Below are 15,340 nucleotides of genomic sequence, written 5' to 3'. Positions count from 1 at the left end.
AACTAAGGAATAATATGTTCTCTATTTTTTTTATTAGTATCTTACATATTTTTACCATGTTTATAGGCAGTAGTATATGTGTGTAACATCTCTATTGTTTTGTGAGCAGGTCTTTAGACCACTAAATATGTCAGCATCAAATGGGAAGTGGATCAATGGGCTCCAGTTATCATCACTGTTCTGGTGTCGGCACAAGCAGGTACCATACTGGTAGTTGAATTATGATACGCTGCATCTTTGAATGGATCTGATGTTAATGATTTACTACTTTTGTTTATTTTGTTTGAAGGCACAACCTTTGGCCTATGTTGAGTGATTTAGTCAGTTCACATGTGGCAGAGAGCAATTCCCGGAGGATTAGCTCAGGTACTGTATCTCTTAGCATTATTTGGTATTTTCTTCGATAATATGTTTCAAAGCTGTTGACCTTCAGAACCTTTACCTTTGCTTGTGTGCAGCTCATTCAGAGTTGCTATCCATTCAAATAAAAACTTTTGGTTGATGAAGTATTAGTAAAATAAGGCTTATGTTAGCTACATGTTACACTACATGGATTTCAAAAAAGAAATTGACACACTTTTTTTGGCTCAAGAATTATTTTAGGTCACCTCTAAAAAAATAAATAGAGCGCAGGAAATGGTAATGTCCAGTTCGACCATTCAAAATCTCCACCTGATTTGAGCTTTTTTCAGTAATAGTTCATCTGCTGATATCAGTCTTTGCCAAATCATAATTCTCATTTTTCTGCTTCTATGTGCATGCGATGTGTCTTAACCATCTTGTGATCCCTTTTGTATTCATATTATAAGCTACAAGTGCACCTGTATTCATACTGGTTTGATTAAACTGATGTAAAGTTGGAAACTTCTGTTTGTTATCATCTACTTCCGTGCATGTTGTTAGAATATCAAAAATTCCAGCCGTTGGTGCCATTTGAATTATATTTTTGTGATTAGGGAAATTAAGCAGTGCGTTTTTTATACATTGGGTCTCAGATTTCAATTTGCTTCAGAATCCAAATATGTGATTTACTCAATCATGTTTGTTGCTCTTCTAACAGGTTCCGAAACAATCACTTGGCGCATGATATATGGAATGAACGATAGTTTTGGGTGTCTTTACTTGTGAGTACCAGGCACCAGTAGGCGTAAATCCAACCAAAGAATCATCAGAATTGATTATCTAATTCCCCAACAGTTATTAGAGACAATGAAGAGGTTAGTAGTTGGTCTGCTTAAAATTGTTTCTGCAGTATGTTTCACTCTCAATGGGAGCTTCTGCAGTAAAATGATTTTAAATAAAAATATAGGTACTTAAACATATCTATATTGTATATTTGATGCAAACATTTTTCACCATCCAAGTTTACAATGCTGAGCCGGTGAAAACAGTAGAGCAATGATACACACCAGGGATATAGATGAGGTTCACATGAAGTATTTTGAGATTGAGCAAATTTATGAATTTATAGGGCCATGATTTCTCTGTTCTGATTTGATTGCTATGGCAGGATTTTTACAAACATAAGCCCAGATTAATTGTTTCATTGCTGTTGTAATACTTGCTCCAATCCATAATAAGAGTTGGAAGTTTAGTTCAAAGTTGAGGACATTTTAACTAAAATTGCAACACTTATTATGGATCAGAGGGGGTACCTTTTCTCTGGAATGACCTAAATAAGCTATAGCACATTGCTCTCATATCTATTCATGAGGTTTGGTTATTTAGTTGAGAAGGACTAAGTTATGTAACAGAAAAATATTATATAGGTTTGCAGAATCTAAGTACTGTACATTATTTTAAAAATAATGTTGTTGTCTGAATAGTGTGTGACTTAAGAATCAGAAAGAGCTAGAGTGTGTACCTATGATTCCTCAGATTGTGCTTGGCTGGCCATTGCAGGTTCGACCAAAGCATCCTCCCGCTGCTCGACACCGATGTCTTCCCAGCATCCTCCCGCTAACCGATATGTTCCCAGGAGCATCAGCACAGGACATAACAGGGCAGCATAGGACAGCTCTAGCTGGTGCTGCATATGCAAAGCCAAATCTAATGGTTACCACTGTATATATATATATCTCAGAGCCAATCACAAAACAGAGCCAAGACTTTAGGAGCGACACTGCATTATATGAGCATGCTTAATTCTGTAAATAGACAAGGAATAGGTAGACCATGCAAATGTACAAGGGAATTACAGGGAAGATAAACAAGGTTGATTGCATGTGAACCATATGAATACATAGCTGTTTCTAGATGGCACAAACAAGAGTTATATAAAAACACAAGAAAGTCATTAGAGAGGGAGAAGGGGAAGGAGTGAGGGAGAGAGAGGCAGGCAGAGAGGCAAATTGTTAGCTCAAATCCTCAAAAGTTGAAGAGGGACAAATAGACAGAGAGAGGTGTGTTTCACTAGAGCCCCTCCGATTTTTCCTCATTCAAAATGTTAGGTTAACCAAATCTCGCAGCCTGCCTAGCCTATTTCCTTATTCTTTCAAAATAAAGCAAATAGCCTGCTGCCTTATTTAAGCAATCATATTCGGTTCAGGGGTAGGAGCCAAATATATGCAGTGGCATTGTTGAGTCGCCATCTCCAATTGTTCTCTGTCAGGCAGAAATGAATGATGAGAATGAGTTGAATTTAATTTAGATCCTATAGCCCCAGGTGCGGTGACTGATGGGGCTTGTTTAGAGTTTAGACATGCAAAAGCAGCATGTCTTGACTATCTAGCAGCAACACCCACCACTATTTACTATGTTGAAAGCATGATTACACTCTTCTGATCTACATATTTTCAGTAAAATTACATGCTACTCTTTTTACCTGCACCGCTCAACGCAAATTAAGGTTCAGTTGTACGTAACAACTGATTGATAACCAGCTGTTGGTACCTTGCATGTAGACATGTGGATCCCAAAGAAGAGAAGGGAAAAAAGGGGAAGAGGGAATTGATGGAGCCATCATCAGACTGTTCGTGTACTGTCTCTTCGATGAGAACTACTGGAATCATGCTCCTGACGCCTGATACAACATAAGATGATTGAACTGTAGCTAGCATACGAAAAACGAACACGCATTCTGGCCAAACAGCGAAGCTAGATAAGCATGGAGAAGATATAGGTGCAGGTCGGGAAGTGCACCTGCAAGCTTTCAGTTCTCCGCTCCGCGCATGAGTGGTGTTGTGGCCATCCCGTCAAAGAGTCAGCCATGTCCATGCCGACACTGTGCCCGTCTTCTGCCGAGTGGAGGCCCGACAAACATCCCGACCACTTTTGAGGATGGAATTGTGGTGGCCGACCTCCGCTTCTGCCGTTCCGTTGCCCGAACGAGCGCGGGTCCATCGGTGTCCGACCGTCCGTTATTAGAAGGGTCCTTCGCTTCTACTCCAGCAAGGGCAGAAGGGCCGACAGGGGCACACGGCGTAACTGAGAGGAGCCCATATGCATAAAGAGGCTTATCTTTTGCTGTGCGCTGCCTTCTAGATTTACCCCACCGCCACCTAATCGGGGTCGCCGGCTTGCCTCCCATGTTGTTGGCTCCGAGACCTCCCCGTCCAAGTTCTAGACATTACGGCTTCAGTGAACCGAGCGCCGACGAGCGGCCAACTGCATCGATTAGTCAGCGGCGACCAGTAGAGTCCCGAGAGCAAGCGAGAGATAAAGGGGAGAAGGGGATCCAGAGTGACGCCAGAGACACCGGGAGTTTTTTTTCTACAGATATTGGCCTTTTACTTGTGCGTGCGTGGCATTTTTGTTCTGTTTTTACTGATGTGCATATATATTAAGAAGAATCTTCTGCGCCTTGGTACTCCTGAACTCAATATTACTTAATCCGACATTAGATTAAAAAATAGTGTATCAATCCATAGGTTTTTTTTGAGGGAAATGTATCAATCCCTAGGTTACATACAGGTCTGGAGGAGAAGTTTCCTTCAAGTTGTTTATTCCAAATTTATCATTTTTTAAACTGCATACTTTTAAATTTATGTACGAAAGAAGGAACGCACTTATATACGTGCATCTTCTACATGCAAGAATTTCGTTTGAAATTTTTGGAGGCTTGCCGGCAATCTTCGAAGAATGGTATATAAATTAACCGTACAGAAAATGGGAAATTATGGGGTGCCAAACCGTACAGAATCTAAGTGTGCTTAGGAATTGTATTATGAAGAGTTACATAGTGTTTCACCCATGATAGTTTTTCGTTTCACTTCTATAGATGCTTAATATAGTGTTTTGTAATTGTTTACCGGAGCCCTGAGCCACTCATGTGCTACTACTATTCCCTTCGTGAATTTGTTTGCTTTATCCTAATTTAATTTACCCCACTTTGTTTTGAATAAAACCTGAAAAACACATTAATATTTTCCTACTTAATTTTTTTCTTTTTACAAATCGTAAATCGATGCGAACTTCACGGGGTCGTGCGCCAAGGCGCACATCTAAATCTAGTCTGATTTAATCGGCGCACTCTCACGCCTAGCTCTCGCGCCGTATGCACTACCTCCCGCGTCGACTAAACCTGTACGAAGGAAGTAGCTCACATGTTTATCACCGGGTTGCACTCGCGTAAACTTTCAGCTGGCAAAGTTTTCTTGATTTTCTGGGATTGACTAAGTGAAAGAGGAGTCTGGTTATTTTAATATTTCCATTGTCCGAGGTGTCATTGTGGCTGCAATTGTTTGAGAAACTTGAAATCTTATTGTATTGGTTGAATGAGGGTACTATTACACATTCAGTATGCTTTATTTGGAACAGTGGTCACGAATTAAGTTTGGTTCATAGCAGAATGTATTATTGAGCCACATTTTTTTTTTGGTTCTGCGAGAGTTGAACATTTTTTCCAGCGTAAGAATGTGGAACTTTCTATCATTTCGGGTCTGATTGGTTGGTCGTAACTCTTCATTGCATTGGGCGAGATCTTCTCTACATAGTCATGTTTAACTGGGTCAAGTCCATATAAATGAATGACAGTTTGTTTGGTTACTAACAAAGATTTTTCAACTTATTTGTGCGCCTTGTTTCGTTGCCAAGTAAGCTGCAATATGCGTCTGAACTACACGTTTTGCCTATTCGGTAATCTACGGGATGTAGTTCTAGTTACCACTTCTCCTAAATGGTGATATTACCCCTCATCAGCTATAACAAAGAGGCACCATAACAGTGAATGAAACTAACAAGCAAGACTATTATAACATCGTTCGGTCCTAGCTACATTCAAATAGCAGTTTAACAGAACAAGTTAGGCCCTAGCTAATCATGAATGGTAGTGCAGAGCGCACAAGTAGTTCATGACACACAACCGGGAGCAGTTCATGACACAACACACATCACGGGAATGCTTCTCTTCTTCTTCAGATCCTGGTATGGCCACTATCAGCCCACATAGCGTTCGCCCACTCCTGCCTCTTGTTCTTTCAGGCCATGTTATCGGTGGCAGAAACAACATCGCCAACATCAACCTCGTTAGGCTAGACCTCATTATCGTCCGAGAAAAAACGAATCGCCAACATCAACCTCGTTAGGCTAGACCTCATTATCGTCCGAGAAAAAACGAATCAATACCCCAGCGTAAGATCCATTTATGCAGAATGCAACAAGCCAGCAATAGGTTAACCTAGGTGGAAAAGGTGTGGAAAGGCTTATGCTCAAGGATATTAAATTTGTTCTTCAGAGCTGCAAATGCCCTCTCGGCGGTGACCCTGAGGCTAGAGTGTCTGAGATTGAAGAGTTCCTTGGCATTCTTGGGGTATAACCTTGTAGAGAACTCATTGATGTGGTACCTTGTGGTCCTCAAGGGTGGGAGAAAACTAGGATGGCAAGCATAGCCGGCATCAGCTAGGTACAACTTACCCTCATAGACCTTCAAACCATCAACTCTCTCCAAGCTGTCAACCAAAATGGTAGCATCATGGGTTGATCCTTCACACCCAGCAAGCACATATGTGAACTTCATATTGAAGTCCACAGCGGCAAGCACATTCTGGCTGTTGTAGTGCTTCCTCCCTATGTAAGAAAGCGAGTGGCTTCTTCGCACTTTTGTTGTGATATGAGTACCATCAATGGCACCAACACAATCCTAAGATGAACATGAACAAATGGTAAGCCATTTCTGATGCACAACAGTAAAGAGCTGAAAGTTCTCCAATAGTGTACATTAACATGAACATTCTGCACAAATGTGTAAATCCGTTGTACAAGGTGTTGCTCACCTTAAAATATGGAAACCATCGGTGACTTTCAGCGATCTTGGTGGGGATGGTGGAAGATGAAGGCTTGATCATCTCTCCTCTCAGTTTTCCAATAGCATAGAGGACTTCCTTGAAGTACATGGAAACTGTCTCAGTCGATCTCCTTCATGTGCTATGGATGACCCAGAATCGTTGATTTTGCCCGATGACATGAAGGAACATAGCCACCTGCTCTTCAATACAGGTGTGAATGTTGTCCCTGAGCAACCGCTCCCTCTTAATGTGTTCACAAGTTGGTTGAAAGCAGTTTTTTCATCCTCGGCATGTTCACCGATTCCACATCGCTATTGTTGTAGATGTAGTTCAGGTTGTTCATCCTCTCTCTGTCGCAGACAAACATTGGTGCATATGTCACGCTGAGCCTAGTGTGGCGATGAATGGCTCTCACGTGCATACAAAATACACATGCCTGAATCACAACTACGAGGGCACCCGCTTGAACAAACATCTTCTGCAGGTCGTCCTAGGCATTTTGATGTGGCAAAATCAGGAGCTAAATTGGAACGAATCTAGGCTAAATCGGCATGTATCTACGCTAAATCACTAAGAGGAGGGACGGTAGTAGGTTGCTTGAGCTTACAATCCTTTTGGAAGGCAGCTGCATCTTGCCGGAGCCGGAGACGAAGGGGATGGAGGCACAAACGGGTCGCCGGTCCTGGAGATGTGGAACTCGCAAACCAGCTGGAAAACTCAACGATGAGGTTGTGGGAGACGGTCCCGGAGATCTCCGCCACAGATCTAGCTCATCGCCGCCGCCGCAGATCTAGATCACTGTCGTCACCTTCTTCGCTAAAGGGAATCTCGTTTTCGCTAGGGGTGACCGACTATGGCGGGTGGTGAGGCTACTTTGCGCGTCTAAACGGGGAGCTCCCACCTTTTCCACCGTGTTTCCCCTGCGCACGAATCCGACCGATTTGCGCTCCCCAGCGCCTTTCCCCAGAAAAAACGAACGAATCAAACGTTTCTCGCGGGCTAACTTTTTGGCCACTTTAAAGTTCGTGCAATGCAGCTTTTTCATGCGACCTAGCCAACAAAACGAGTGATTTTCAGCCCAGTGGAAGCGAGAAACGGCCTTCCAACCAACCAAACAAGGGCCTTCAACTTCTGCTCAATTGTGGGCACAATGTATAACTTCATGATCCGTACCTAAAGGTCCCGGAATAAACTTTTGCCTATTTGATACACTTCATACATGCACGGTGGCTCTCCTGAACTCGATGTAAGATTTGACCTTATCCAAGACAGAGCCATGAGAGCCTAAGACTGTCCATAGTGCTAGTATCTTAAATAGTATTATGCATCTTAGGCCCACAAAAATGCTGATGTGGCATCTAATTAATGAGGAGAGACAAGATTAGGCTGGCCATAGTGCTAGTATCATAACTAGTATCATGCACATTGGTCCCACAAAAATACTGATGTGGCAGCTAATTAAGGAGGAGAGAGGAGATTAGAATAACATAGGTAGATACTATATCATAGCGCAAACAACGAGAAAAATTAATGCTAAACAAATCTTGTACACAAATTTGCATTGAGATTGTAAAAAACAATAAATGTAGCATGACTATGATACTACTCCATGATACTACCCACTATAGAGATAATATCATGTAGTAGTATCATATGCATGATACTACTATATAATACTTACCACTATGACCAGCCTTAGAGTAACATAGGTGGATACTGTATCATAGCGCACAGTACGAGAAAAGTTAATGCTAAATAGATCTTGTACACACATTTTGTATTGGGATTCTGCAAAACAATAAATTTAGAAGATTATGATACTACTCTATAATACCACCCACTATAATGATAGTATCATAGACAAGTATCATATGCATGATACTACAATATGATACTATGCACTATGACCAGCCTAATGAAATGACCGCATTGAAGAACTGTAGCCACCATCGAGATATTTAGATCTGCAGCCAGCTCTTCGGCTCCTCACTAATCTAGAATGGCTTCCCCCCATGCTCAAGGTCGTCTACCTCCATCCCAAAATTTAAGGCTTATGTTATTTTTAGAAAGTCAAACTATGTTAAGTTTGACTAAGTTGTAACATGTAAGATATAAAATTAATATCATGAAAGAGATAATGACATATATTTTTGTATGATATCTACAACATATTATGGTTGTTGATAAATTGTTCAAAAAAAATGCTCAAACTTTACTTAGTTTAATTTTTCAAAAAAAATATAAGTCTTAAGTTTTGAAATGGAGGTAGTACCAACATGGCAAAGAGGCCATATCGCTTGTGCATGTTCCCTTGCACGCATCAAAGTCGTCGCAGCAAGGCCAATCCACCAGCTCTTAGAGCATTTCCACCGGCGCTCCTTAAATAGTCGCCGTCAGGGGCACCGGCATTGTCGTATGGGGGATGTCAGCACAACATTCTCCATTTAGGGAAGCTGCTCCCATAACGGCGCGCCCCATACGACGGCCCCAATAGATGAATTGAATTTGAAAATACAAACAAAAGCATAGAAATTCGAATAATTTTACAAATTTAAAGTTTGAGCCAACACACGGTCACCAAATTCGAAAAGGTTTTCGAATATGAAGTTTGGGCCAACATACGGCCACCAAATCGCCGTCTCCGGCGCAAAAAAAAGGGCTTCCAAGCCAGCTGATCAAATGAACGCGCAGCAGCTGCGGTGCTTAACTCTCCATCGGTTATTGGGGGAGTTACAGAATGAGTAATTTGGTATGAAGTCGGATGGACATGCATGGCACCGTGTTGATCCGGAAGAGGAAGAGGAGAAGATTTGAGAGGAAAGGTCGGGGTGAATTTTCTTTGTCAATTCGTGCCGAGGAGATGGAGAGGTGAAACAACATGTGGTGCACGAAGGATGTGCTGGGCCATTGCGAGCCGGGAGCGTAATTAGATGGCACGTTGTATTTACGGAAGAAAAGTAAAAATATTTGCTAAGGTGGCATTTTTTCTTATAATAACTTGCTGAGTTGGCACTTAATGATGGGCTGCATGTTTGACGTGGAAGAATTGCTTACGTGGCAGGTTGTGATTGCTTAGTGATGCTTGATGAGGTGGATACCTTGCATGTCCAGGAAAATGGGATCACCTATTAAGAATAGAAAGATAGGCCATGGTAATGTCTGCAAATGATTAAGGACACATAGGCAACTACAGTTTTGCATACCCTTGATAGGATTCAGACCAGGAATGGCAAGTCTGTGCTGTTTCGGACAGACATATGCATAGAAGATATGACAGTTGAAAACATTGCCTTCTTCGCTGATAGAGATTTGGTGCATATGAGCACGAGTGATTCTATTTTTTTTAATAAAATTCTTATTTTTGTGTTTCAAAAAATTCTGAAAATAAATTTGTATATAGTCAATGTTGTATTTCGCATACGTGTTAAATATCAACTTCAAATAGTTTATATTCTGATCTACACAAAAATGATAAAAGTGTAGATGTGAGTAGTCATTTTTAAATCTCCCAAACATATCAGATTTTGTCATTTTTGTCTAGCACAAAATAAAACAAATTTCGGGTTGTGATTTTGCTTGATTGTGATATGTATCATTGAAAATCCCCAAAATTATTTTTCAGATTTTTTAGTAACTTGTATTTTTTTTTCAAATGGCGAGAGCACTGGAGCTCGGGAGCCAAAAACACTTTCGCTTTTTTCTAACAAATCTAAATTTTCTTTTGAAAATAGAAAGATAGATGAAATTCCAATAGCCATTGGCCATGATTCGACCGGACGTTGAATAATAAAAAAATTCTCTATCTTCGCCTCTTCTTAATTCTATCAGCACAAGGCACAAGAGCCTTGCAGGCTAATCCTTGGATGGAGGACATTATAGTCATGCTAGGCAATGAGGCGGCAGAACAATGTGTGAAACTGTGGCTTGTCATCACATTGCTCGGCCGTGAAACTAACTGAGATGATGTTTTCTCTTGACCTTGGTCGCTGATGTGTCTGTGCTCTACCAAATAACCATAAAGCCCTCTGTTACGCTTCAAGGAGGATTTGCTATGACCGGTGACATTTGAAAATAAGGATTCTCTCTCAATTCTAATATTTTCGTATGCTTGGCAGTTCAATCTAGGTTATGGACTTCAAATAGGAGGACGCATCATGGGCAAGGACGCGGTATATCCAAGATGATGAGTCCATAGAGCCAAGTAAGGGTTCTTCAGCATAGCCGCACTTCTCACGTGGACATGACTATAGATGTATAGGTCAAGCATAAGATGCATCGAGTCATGGAGGTTCAACGGGTACACGAGCACTAGATTTTCTGTGTACTACACCCGGTCTTTGCATAACTAAGATTTACACAACCACACAAGACCATTCAAAAGTATAAAACAAATTAAAAATGTGCAATACATGTAATCCTCAAGAAACTCTGAAGATGCCTAAGGCGGTGGATGGCCAATCTGAAGATCAGATTGCCATCAATGTTAGATAAAATTATCCACCGCCGTGCCTTCCAACCGGGTAGACACCTCCATAAATTGGCCTTGATTCTTCACATGTTGTAAAAACGACCATGAACAGATCAAAGTTGTGCACCGGTGTATAACATGCACGAGAAAAAATTACCATTAAAAACCTTATTATTTCTATATAGCCAAAGTGACCAAATAACGACAAGCGCTTCCACACTAATAAATTTTTTAAACCGATTATCACCCTAACGAAGAACAAATCGTCGACGAGGTCAGCGCAAGGCAAGTTAAAGATGCCAAGAACTAGAACAAGAACTAAGAGATTAGTTCTAAAATAGGTTATAATATGTAGTTAAGTTGCTGCAAAATAAAATGTTTAGTTTCATGTTTGGCTACCTCAAATTATAAAATTAACAACATTTGGAGTGTATTTTAATGATTTTTATATGTTAATGAAATATTTATTATCTTAATGATATGAAAATTACAATCTGAAAGAAATGGAGAAGCTAATTTGTTATCCTTGATTGCGATTACCTTTTTAGCCCTAAAAGATGCACGAAACACGACAAAAATTGTCTGTTGCACCTTACCCTACATAGTTTTCAATTTTGCACCGTCTATTCATCACGTATAGGCGTGATGCCACGATAGGAGATCACACGGTGGATGCGAAGCGCCAAGTGTGCATGTTCCCGAACGCAATTATTTTTGGCGGCTATTATTTGCCGCCTCCGCGTGAGCTATGTGATTAGGTGTGTGACGTGGTGTTTAAAATTTACAGGGCCCACCTACGCTATTGTGGTGTTTCTGCTATATTTTGGGAGCACATAACAACATATTGTAAAAAAAAGCCTTTTATCTCCTTCTATAAAAACAATTGTGTACACCTTTGGGGTACTCTCAAGAAAGAAATCACTAGTGAGATCGGCCACATATTGTCGTGTTGCCTATATAATATTGCCGATGATATCCGCAAAAGGAAGGTAAACACGTCATAGCTAGTTAGATTCATTTGGCGCCAAGCCGGCAACCGTCATGACGGTTTGCTCGCGCCAATTTGGCAATTGTCGTGACGTTTCACTCACACCCCCTTTTCAACCATACGTTAATCAACTTGTCCCCGCTCGAATTATACCACTCGCGCGAAGCTGGTAACCGTCGCTACGGTTCACTGTCGCCTCCTTTTAGCATATGCCCCTCTACTCGTGGCTGCTCGAGTTCTATCACTCACACCAAAGTAACAAACGTCGCAACTTTATACAAGACAATTTGATAGTCTACGGACAATTTGACTACTTTATCTCTACTGAGTTCCGTACATCTCGCAAAAAAGACCCGTATAATACCACCATGGGGACTATATGCAAAAGGTAGGTAGACGCTTCCCAACTGTTTAGATTCATTTGGCGCCAAGTTAGCAACTGGCGTGAGGGTTTGCTCGCGCCAAGTGGGCAATTGTCGCGATGTTTCACTCACACCCTCCCGAAATAGACGCCGATCAACTCGTATCCGCTCGGGTTGTATCACTCGCGCCAACTTGGTAACCGTCACAACGGTTCACTTGCGCCCTCTTTTAGCTTATGCCCCTTCAACTCGTGTCCGTTCGAATTGTATCACTCGCGCCAAAATGATAACCGTTGCAACGGTGTACAAGACAAGTTTACACAATAGGATAGTCTATGAAATACAAGACAATATAATTACTTTTTCTCTATTATGATATCTTTCTTATCTTATACATTTGGCACCAAAAAAAAACCCTAGAAATATGAAAACCCTAGAAAGAAAATGGACCGCTTAACCTAGCGCCTACACAGCGGCTAAAGGCAGCTTGACACGCCGCAGCCGGTTTAGGACAACCCTGACGTGCCGCAGCCGCTGTTTTCTTTCCGTCACCAAGACAGAACAGAAGACAGCCTTGCGGATCGCGTGCTTCCTTCCTGCTCCTCCATTCCTCCTCCCTACGCAGCCACCCGCCTCTCGCCTCGCCTTATAATTCCCCACCTCCCTCGCCGCCGCCGCCGCCGCCCAACCGCATCCACCTACCCACCCAACCTCCCACCACGGCACCGCCGGATCGTGCCTCGATGCCCTGATGGTGGCGAGGTGGTGTCCCGCGGTGCGCCGTGACGGAGGTCGCGTCGTCCGCAGCTAGGCGCGCCGCCGCCGGATGGCCGCCGATGACGCCGCCCGGAGCCGCAGGAGGATGGATCTGAACCTCTACCTCGGCCTGCCCCGCGGCGCGCGCACGCGCCGCCCCGATCTCGGCTCCGACCTCGCCCTCGGCAACTCCATGCTCTCCTCCTCCCCCTCCTCCTCCGCCGCCTCCGCCGACGCGCCGCCGCCCGACACGGAGCCGCTCCGCCCGCTCCACCCGCCCTACTCCCCCACCCGGGCCGACCTGATGCGCCCGCCGCCGGACCTCTACCTGCCGGCCGCCTCGGACGCCATACCGGAGCTCGCGGACGACCTCGACTTCGCTTTCTTGCACGCGCCGCCGCCGCCCGCGCCGCTGCGGCCCAGCGAGCTGCTCGGCTGGGCGGACCGCCCGTCCTCCTCGACCGCCTCCTCAACCTTCCGCCCGGACCGGTCCGAGCGCTACCGCCGCCTGATCTCCCCGAGCGGCCGCCAGCTGCGGTACCACCGCCCGAGGCGGTTCCGGTCGGACCTGCCCCCGCTCAGCTCCGACGCCCCCACCCCGGACAACGAAGCTCCACCTCCACCTCCACCACCGCAAGAGCCCGAGCGCGACGACACCGTCGCAACGGACACCAAGCTGACCGCCGCCGGGGCCGTGGTTGCCTCCGACAACGAGCCCGCCGAGGGCGGCAAGAGCACCGCCATGTTCGAGTGCAACATCTGCTTCGACATGGCGGACGAGCCGGTGGTCACCTCCTGCGGCCACCTCTTCTGCTGGCCCTGCCTCTACCAGTGGCTGCACGTCCACTCCACCCACAAGGAGTGCCCCGTCTGCAAGGGCGAGGTCACCGAAGGGAACATCACTCCCATCTACGGGAGAGGCAATTCATCCTCAGACGCGGCGGACAAGAAACTTGCAGACGATGGCAATGCGTCTGCTCCTACCATCCCGGCCAGGCCGCACGGGAACCGGCTCGAGAGCTTCCGGCAGCAGTTCCACCATCTGCGCCCCATCTCCAGGAGGCTCGGCGAGGCGCACGGGATACTGTCGTCCTGGAGGCGCATTCTTGATCAGCAGATTATGACCAGCGTTGGCAGGTTCGAAGGGCCTCCTGAGTCATCATCTGTCCAGGAGATGATAGACCATGCTCATCAGACCGGCCGCTTGGGCCGGATCACTACTAGGATGAGGGCAAGGAGGCTGCAGAGAGAGGCGGAGAACCCTACATTTGTCGACTCTTCCGCTCCCAGCGGCGGAGTGCCAGTGAACAGCGTGCCGGATCCACCGAGGCGCAGCTCAAGCCCACTCTCCTCAGAAGGAATTGATTTGCTGCAGCGACTTACCCTTGAAGGCCTTGCGAATACAGAGAGGTTGGCAACGGCGGTGAGTGATCTTAGAAGGTTTTCTAGGCCAAGCCCATTCAGTCACTTCAGTCACAGAGCATCGACTTCGTCAAGTTCGCCAAATCATGAGCCCGCAGTTGATGGAGCTCATGCCGCTGCAGCAGCATTGGCTGCAGATCAAGTTTCTAACTCAAGCACCATGGCTGTCATTCAGGAGGATGCTGCTTTCACTGAGAGCGTAGGAGAACCTAGCAATGCAGGGTCTTCAAGAACCCTGAGGAGGAGGGGAAGAAGCGACGCCTTGGCTTCTTTGGATGTGGACGGTGGGGACATACACCGCAACAAGAGAAGGCGGCTGAACTGAAGCTAAGCTAAGAAGGCCGAACCGAGTCTTGCAGGTTTCAGGTTGTTCCAGTTTTCGCAGCGGGAGAGCCCATTTCATCTCTTCGGGCACTATATGCTGGGTGTCATAAAACTCTTCATCTTCTGCTTGTTTAATAGGTACTGCCTGGTTGGTTGTTCGTTTAGTTCCTCCGACATGTTTAATTTATGCTGTTACTAGAGGCATGTATACCAAGGAAATCCGGGAGATGCTCATTAGATGAATTTTCCTTTATCGTAAATCAGACTTGCAAACATGTACCATATGGTGGAATAAACTTCTAGTGTCATGAATAATGCACCATCAATCGAGTCTAGGTTGTAGATGGCCTCTGATTTCAAGAGCCCTCGATGAACATGTGAACATGAGTTTATATTTAGTCCAACATAACGAATGAATGCCAAGTAATGGAATCATTTGTCGCTTTACTCTTTGCAGCTGCTCTGTATCTATTCTTGTTACTGGGCAAAGTGGTATGCACTAAAGGAAAAAAAATCTTTTTTATGATAGTCTCATCTTAATAAGTGTGGCTGATTTTAGTACAAGAGGGAGTACTATTTATGTTCTTGGTTGATGGTTCAGGTATGGGTGGTGAAATCTAATTACGTTGTTCTTGTAGATTTATATCGCAATCATCTATTTTAGCATGTCATTATCTTTTTTAAGCTGGGTACGCTCTGTTGATCAGGAAATAGCTGTCTTGTGCGGTAAATTTAGCAAGCTTTAGCTATGCAGGATAGTAGATTTAGGCATGTTTCGATTTGACACCACTTGCAT

General features: G+C 44.3%; 2 protein-coding genes and 1 long non-coding RNA gene across 4 annotated transcripts; 2 read left to right on the top strand and 1 right to left on the bottom strand.

The window, feature by feature from the left end:
• The first annotated feature begins 269 nt into the window (after positions 1-269).
• Positions 270-2,273, top strand: LOC127313098 (uncharacterized). The gene is made up of 3 exons (XR_007858797.2): positions 270-366; positions 1,061-1,217; positions 1,903-2,273. It is a non-coding gene; the product is annotated as an uncharacterized lncRNA (long non-coding RNA).
• Positions 2,274-5,617: 3,344 nt separating this feature from the next.
• Positions 5,618-6,332, bottom strand: LOC139833880 (protein ALP1-like). The gene is made up of 2 exons (XM_071824246.1): positions 6,213-6,332; positions 5,618-6,079 (listed from the first exon to the last, which is right to left on the bottom strand). Exons 1-2 carry the CDS (start codon positions 6,330-6,332, stop codon positions 5,618-5,620), a joined length of 582 nt encoding a protein of 193 aa, XP_071680347.1.
• A 6,275-nt stretch (positions 6,333-12,607) lies between these two features.
• LOC127319766 (uncharacterized) lies at positions 12,608-14,991 on the top strand. 2 transcript variants are annotated; one of them, XM_051349757.2, is made up of 2 exons: positions 12,608-14,221; positions 14,396-14,991. In XM_051349757.2, exons 1-2 carry the CDS (start codon positions 12,869-12,871, stop codon positions 14,543-14,545), a joined length of 1,503 nt encoding a protein of 500 aa, XP_051205717.1. In that variant the 5' UTR covers positions 12,608-12,868; the 3' UTR covers positions 14,546-14,991. The 2 variants fall into 2 exon arrangements, with proteins under 2 accessions (XP_051205717.1, XP_051205709.1); XM_051349749.2 differs by having other exon boundaries at positions 12,610-14,991.
• Positions 14,992-15,340: the final 349 nt, after the last annotated feature.

The sequence above is a fragment of the Lolium perenne genome, chromosome 1 (assembly GCF_019359855.2).
Source record: "Lolium perenne isolate Kyuss_39 chromosome 1, Kyuss_2.0, whole genome shotgun sequence".
Taxonomy (NCBI): domain Eukaryota; kingdom Viridiplantae; phylum Streptophyta; class Magnoliopsida; order Poales; family Poaceae; genus Lolium; species Lolium perenne.
The sequence above is the reverse complement of the archived record's forward strand: the minus strand, read 5'-3'. Positions and strand labels throughout refer to the sequence as shown.

Excerpts from the sequence above, each read along its gene's own strand:
- LOC127319766 (XM_051349749.2), top strand. The coding sequence starts at position 12,869 with ATGGCCGCCGATGACGCCGCCCGGAGCCGCAGGAGGATGGATCTGAAC.
- LOC139833880 (XM_071824246.1), bottom strand. The coding sequence starts at position 6,332 with ATGTACTTCAAGGAAGTCCTCTATGCTATTGGAAAACTGAGAGGAGAG. Across the intron at positions 6,080-6,212 it reads GATGGTTTCCATATTTTAAG|GATTGTGTTGGTGCCATTGA; the intron begins GTGAGCAACACC and ends TGTTCATCTTAG.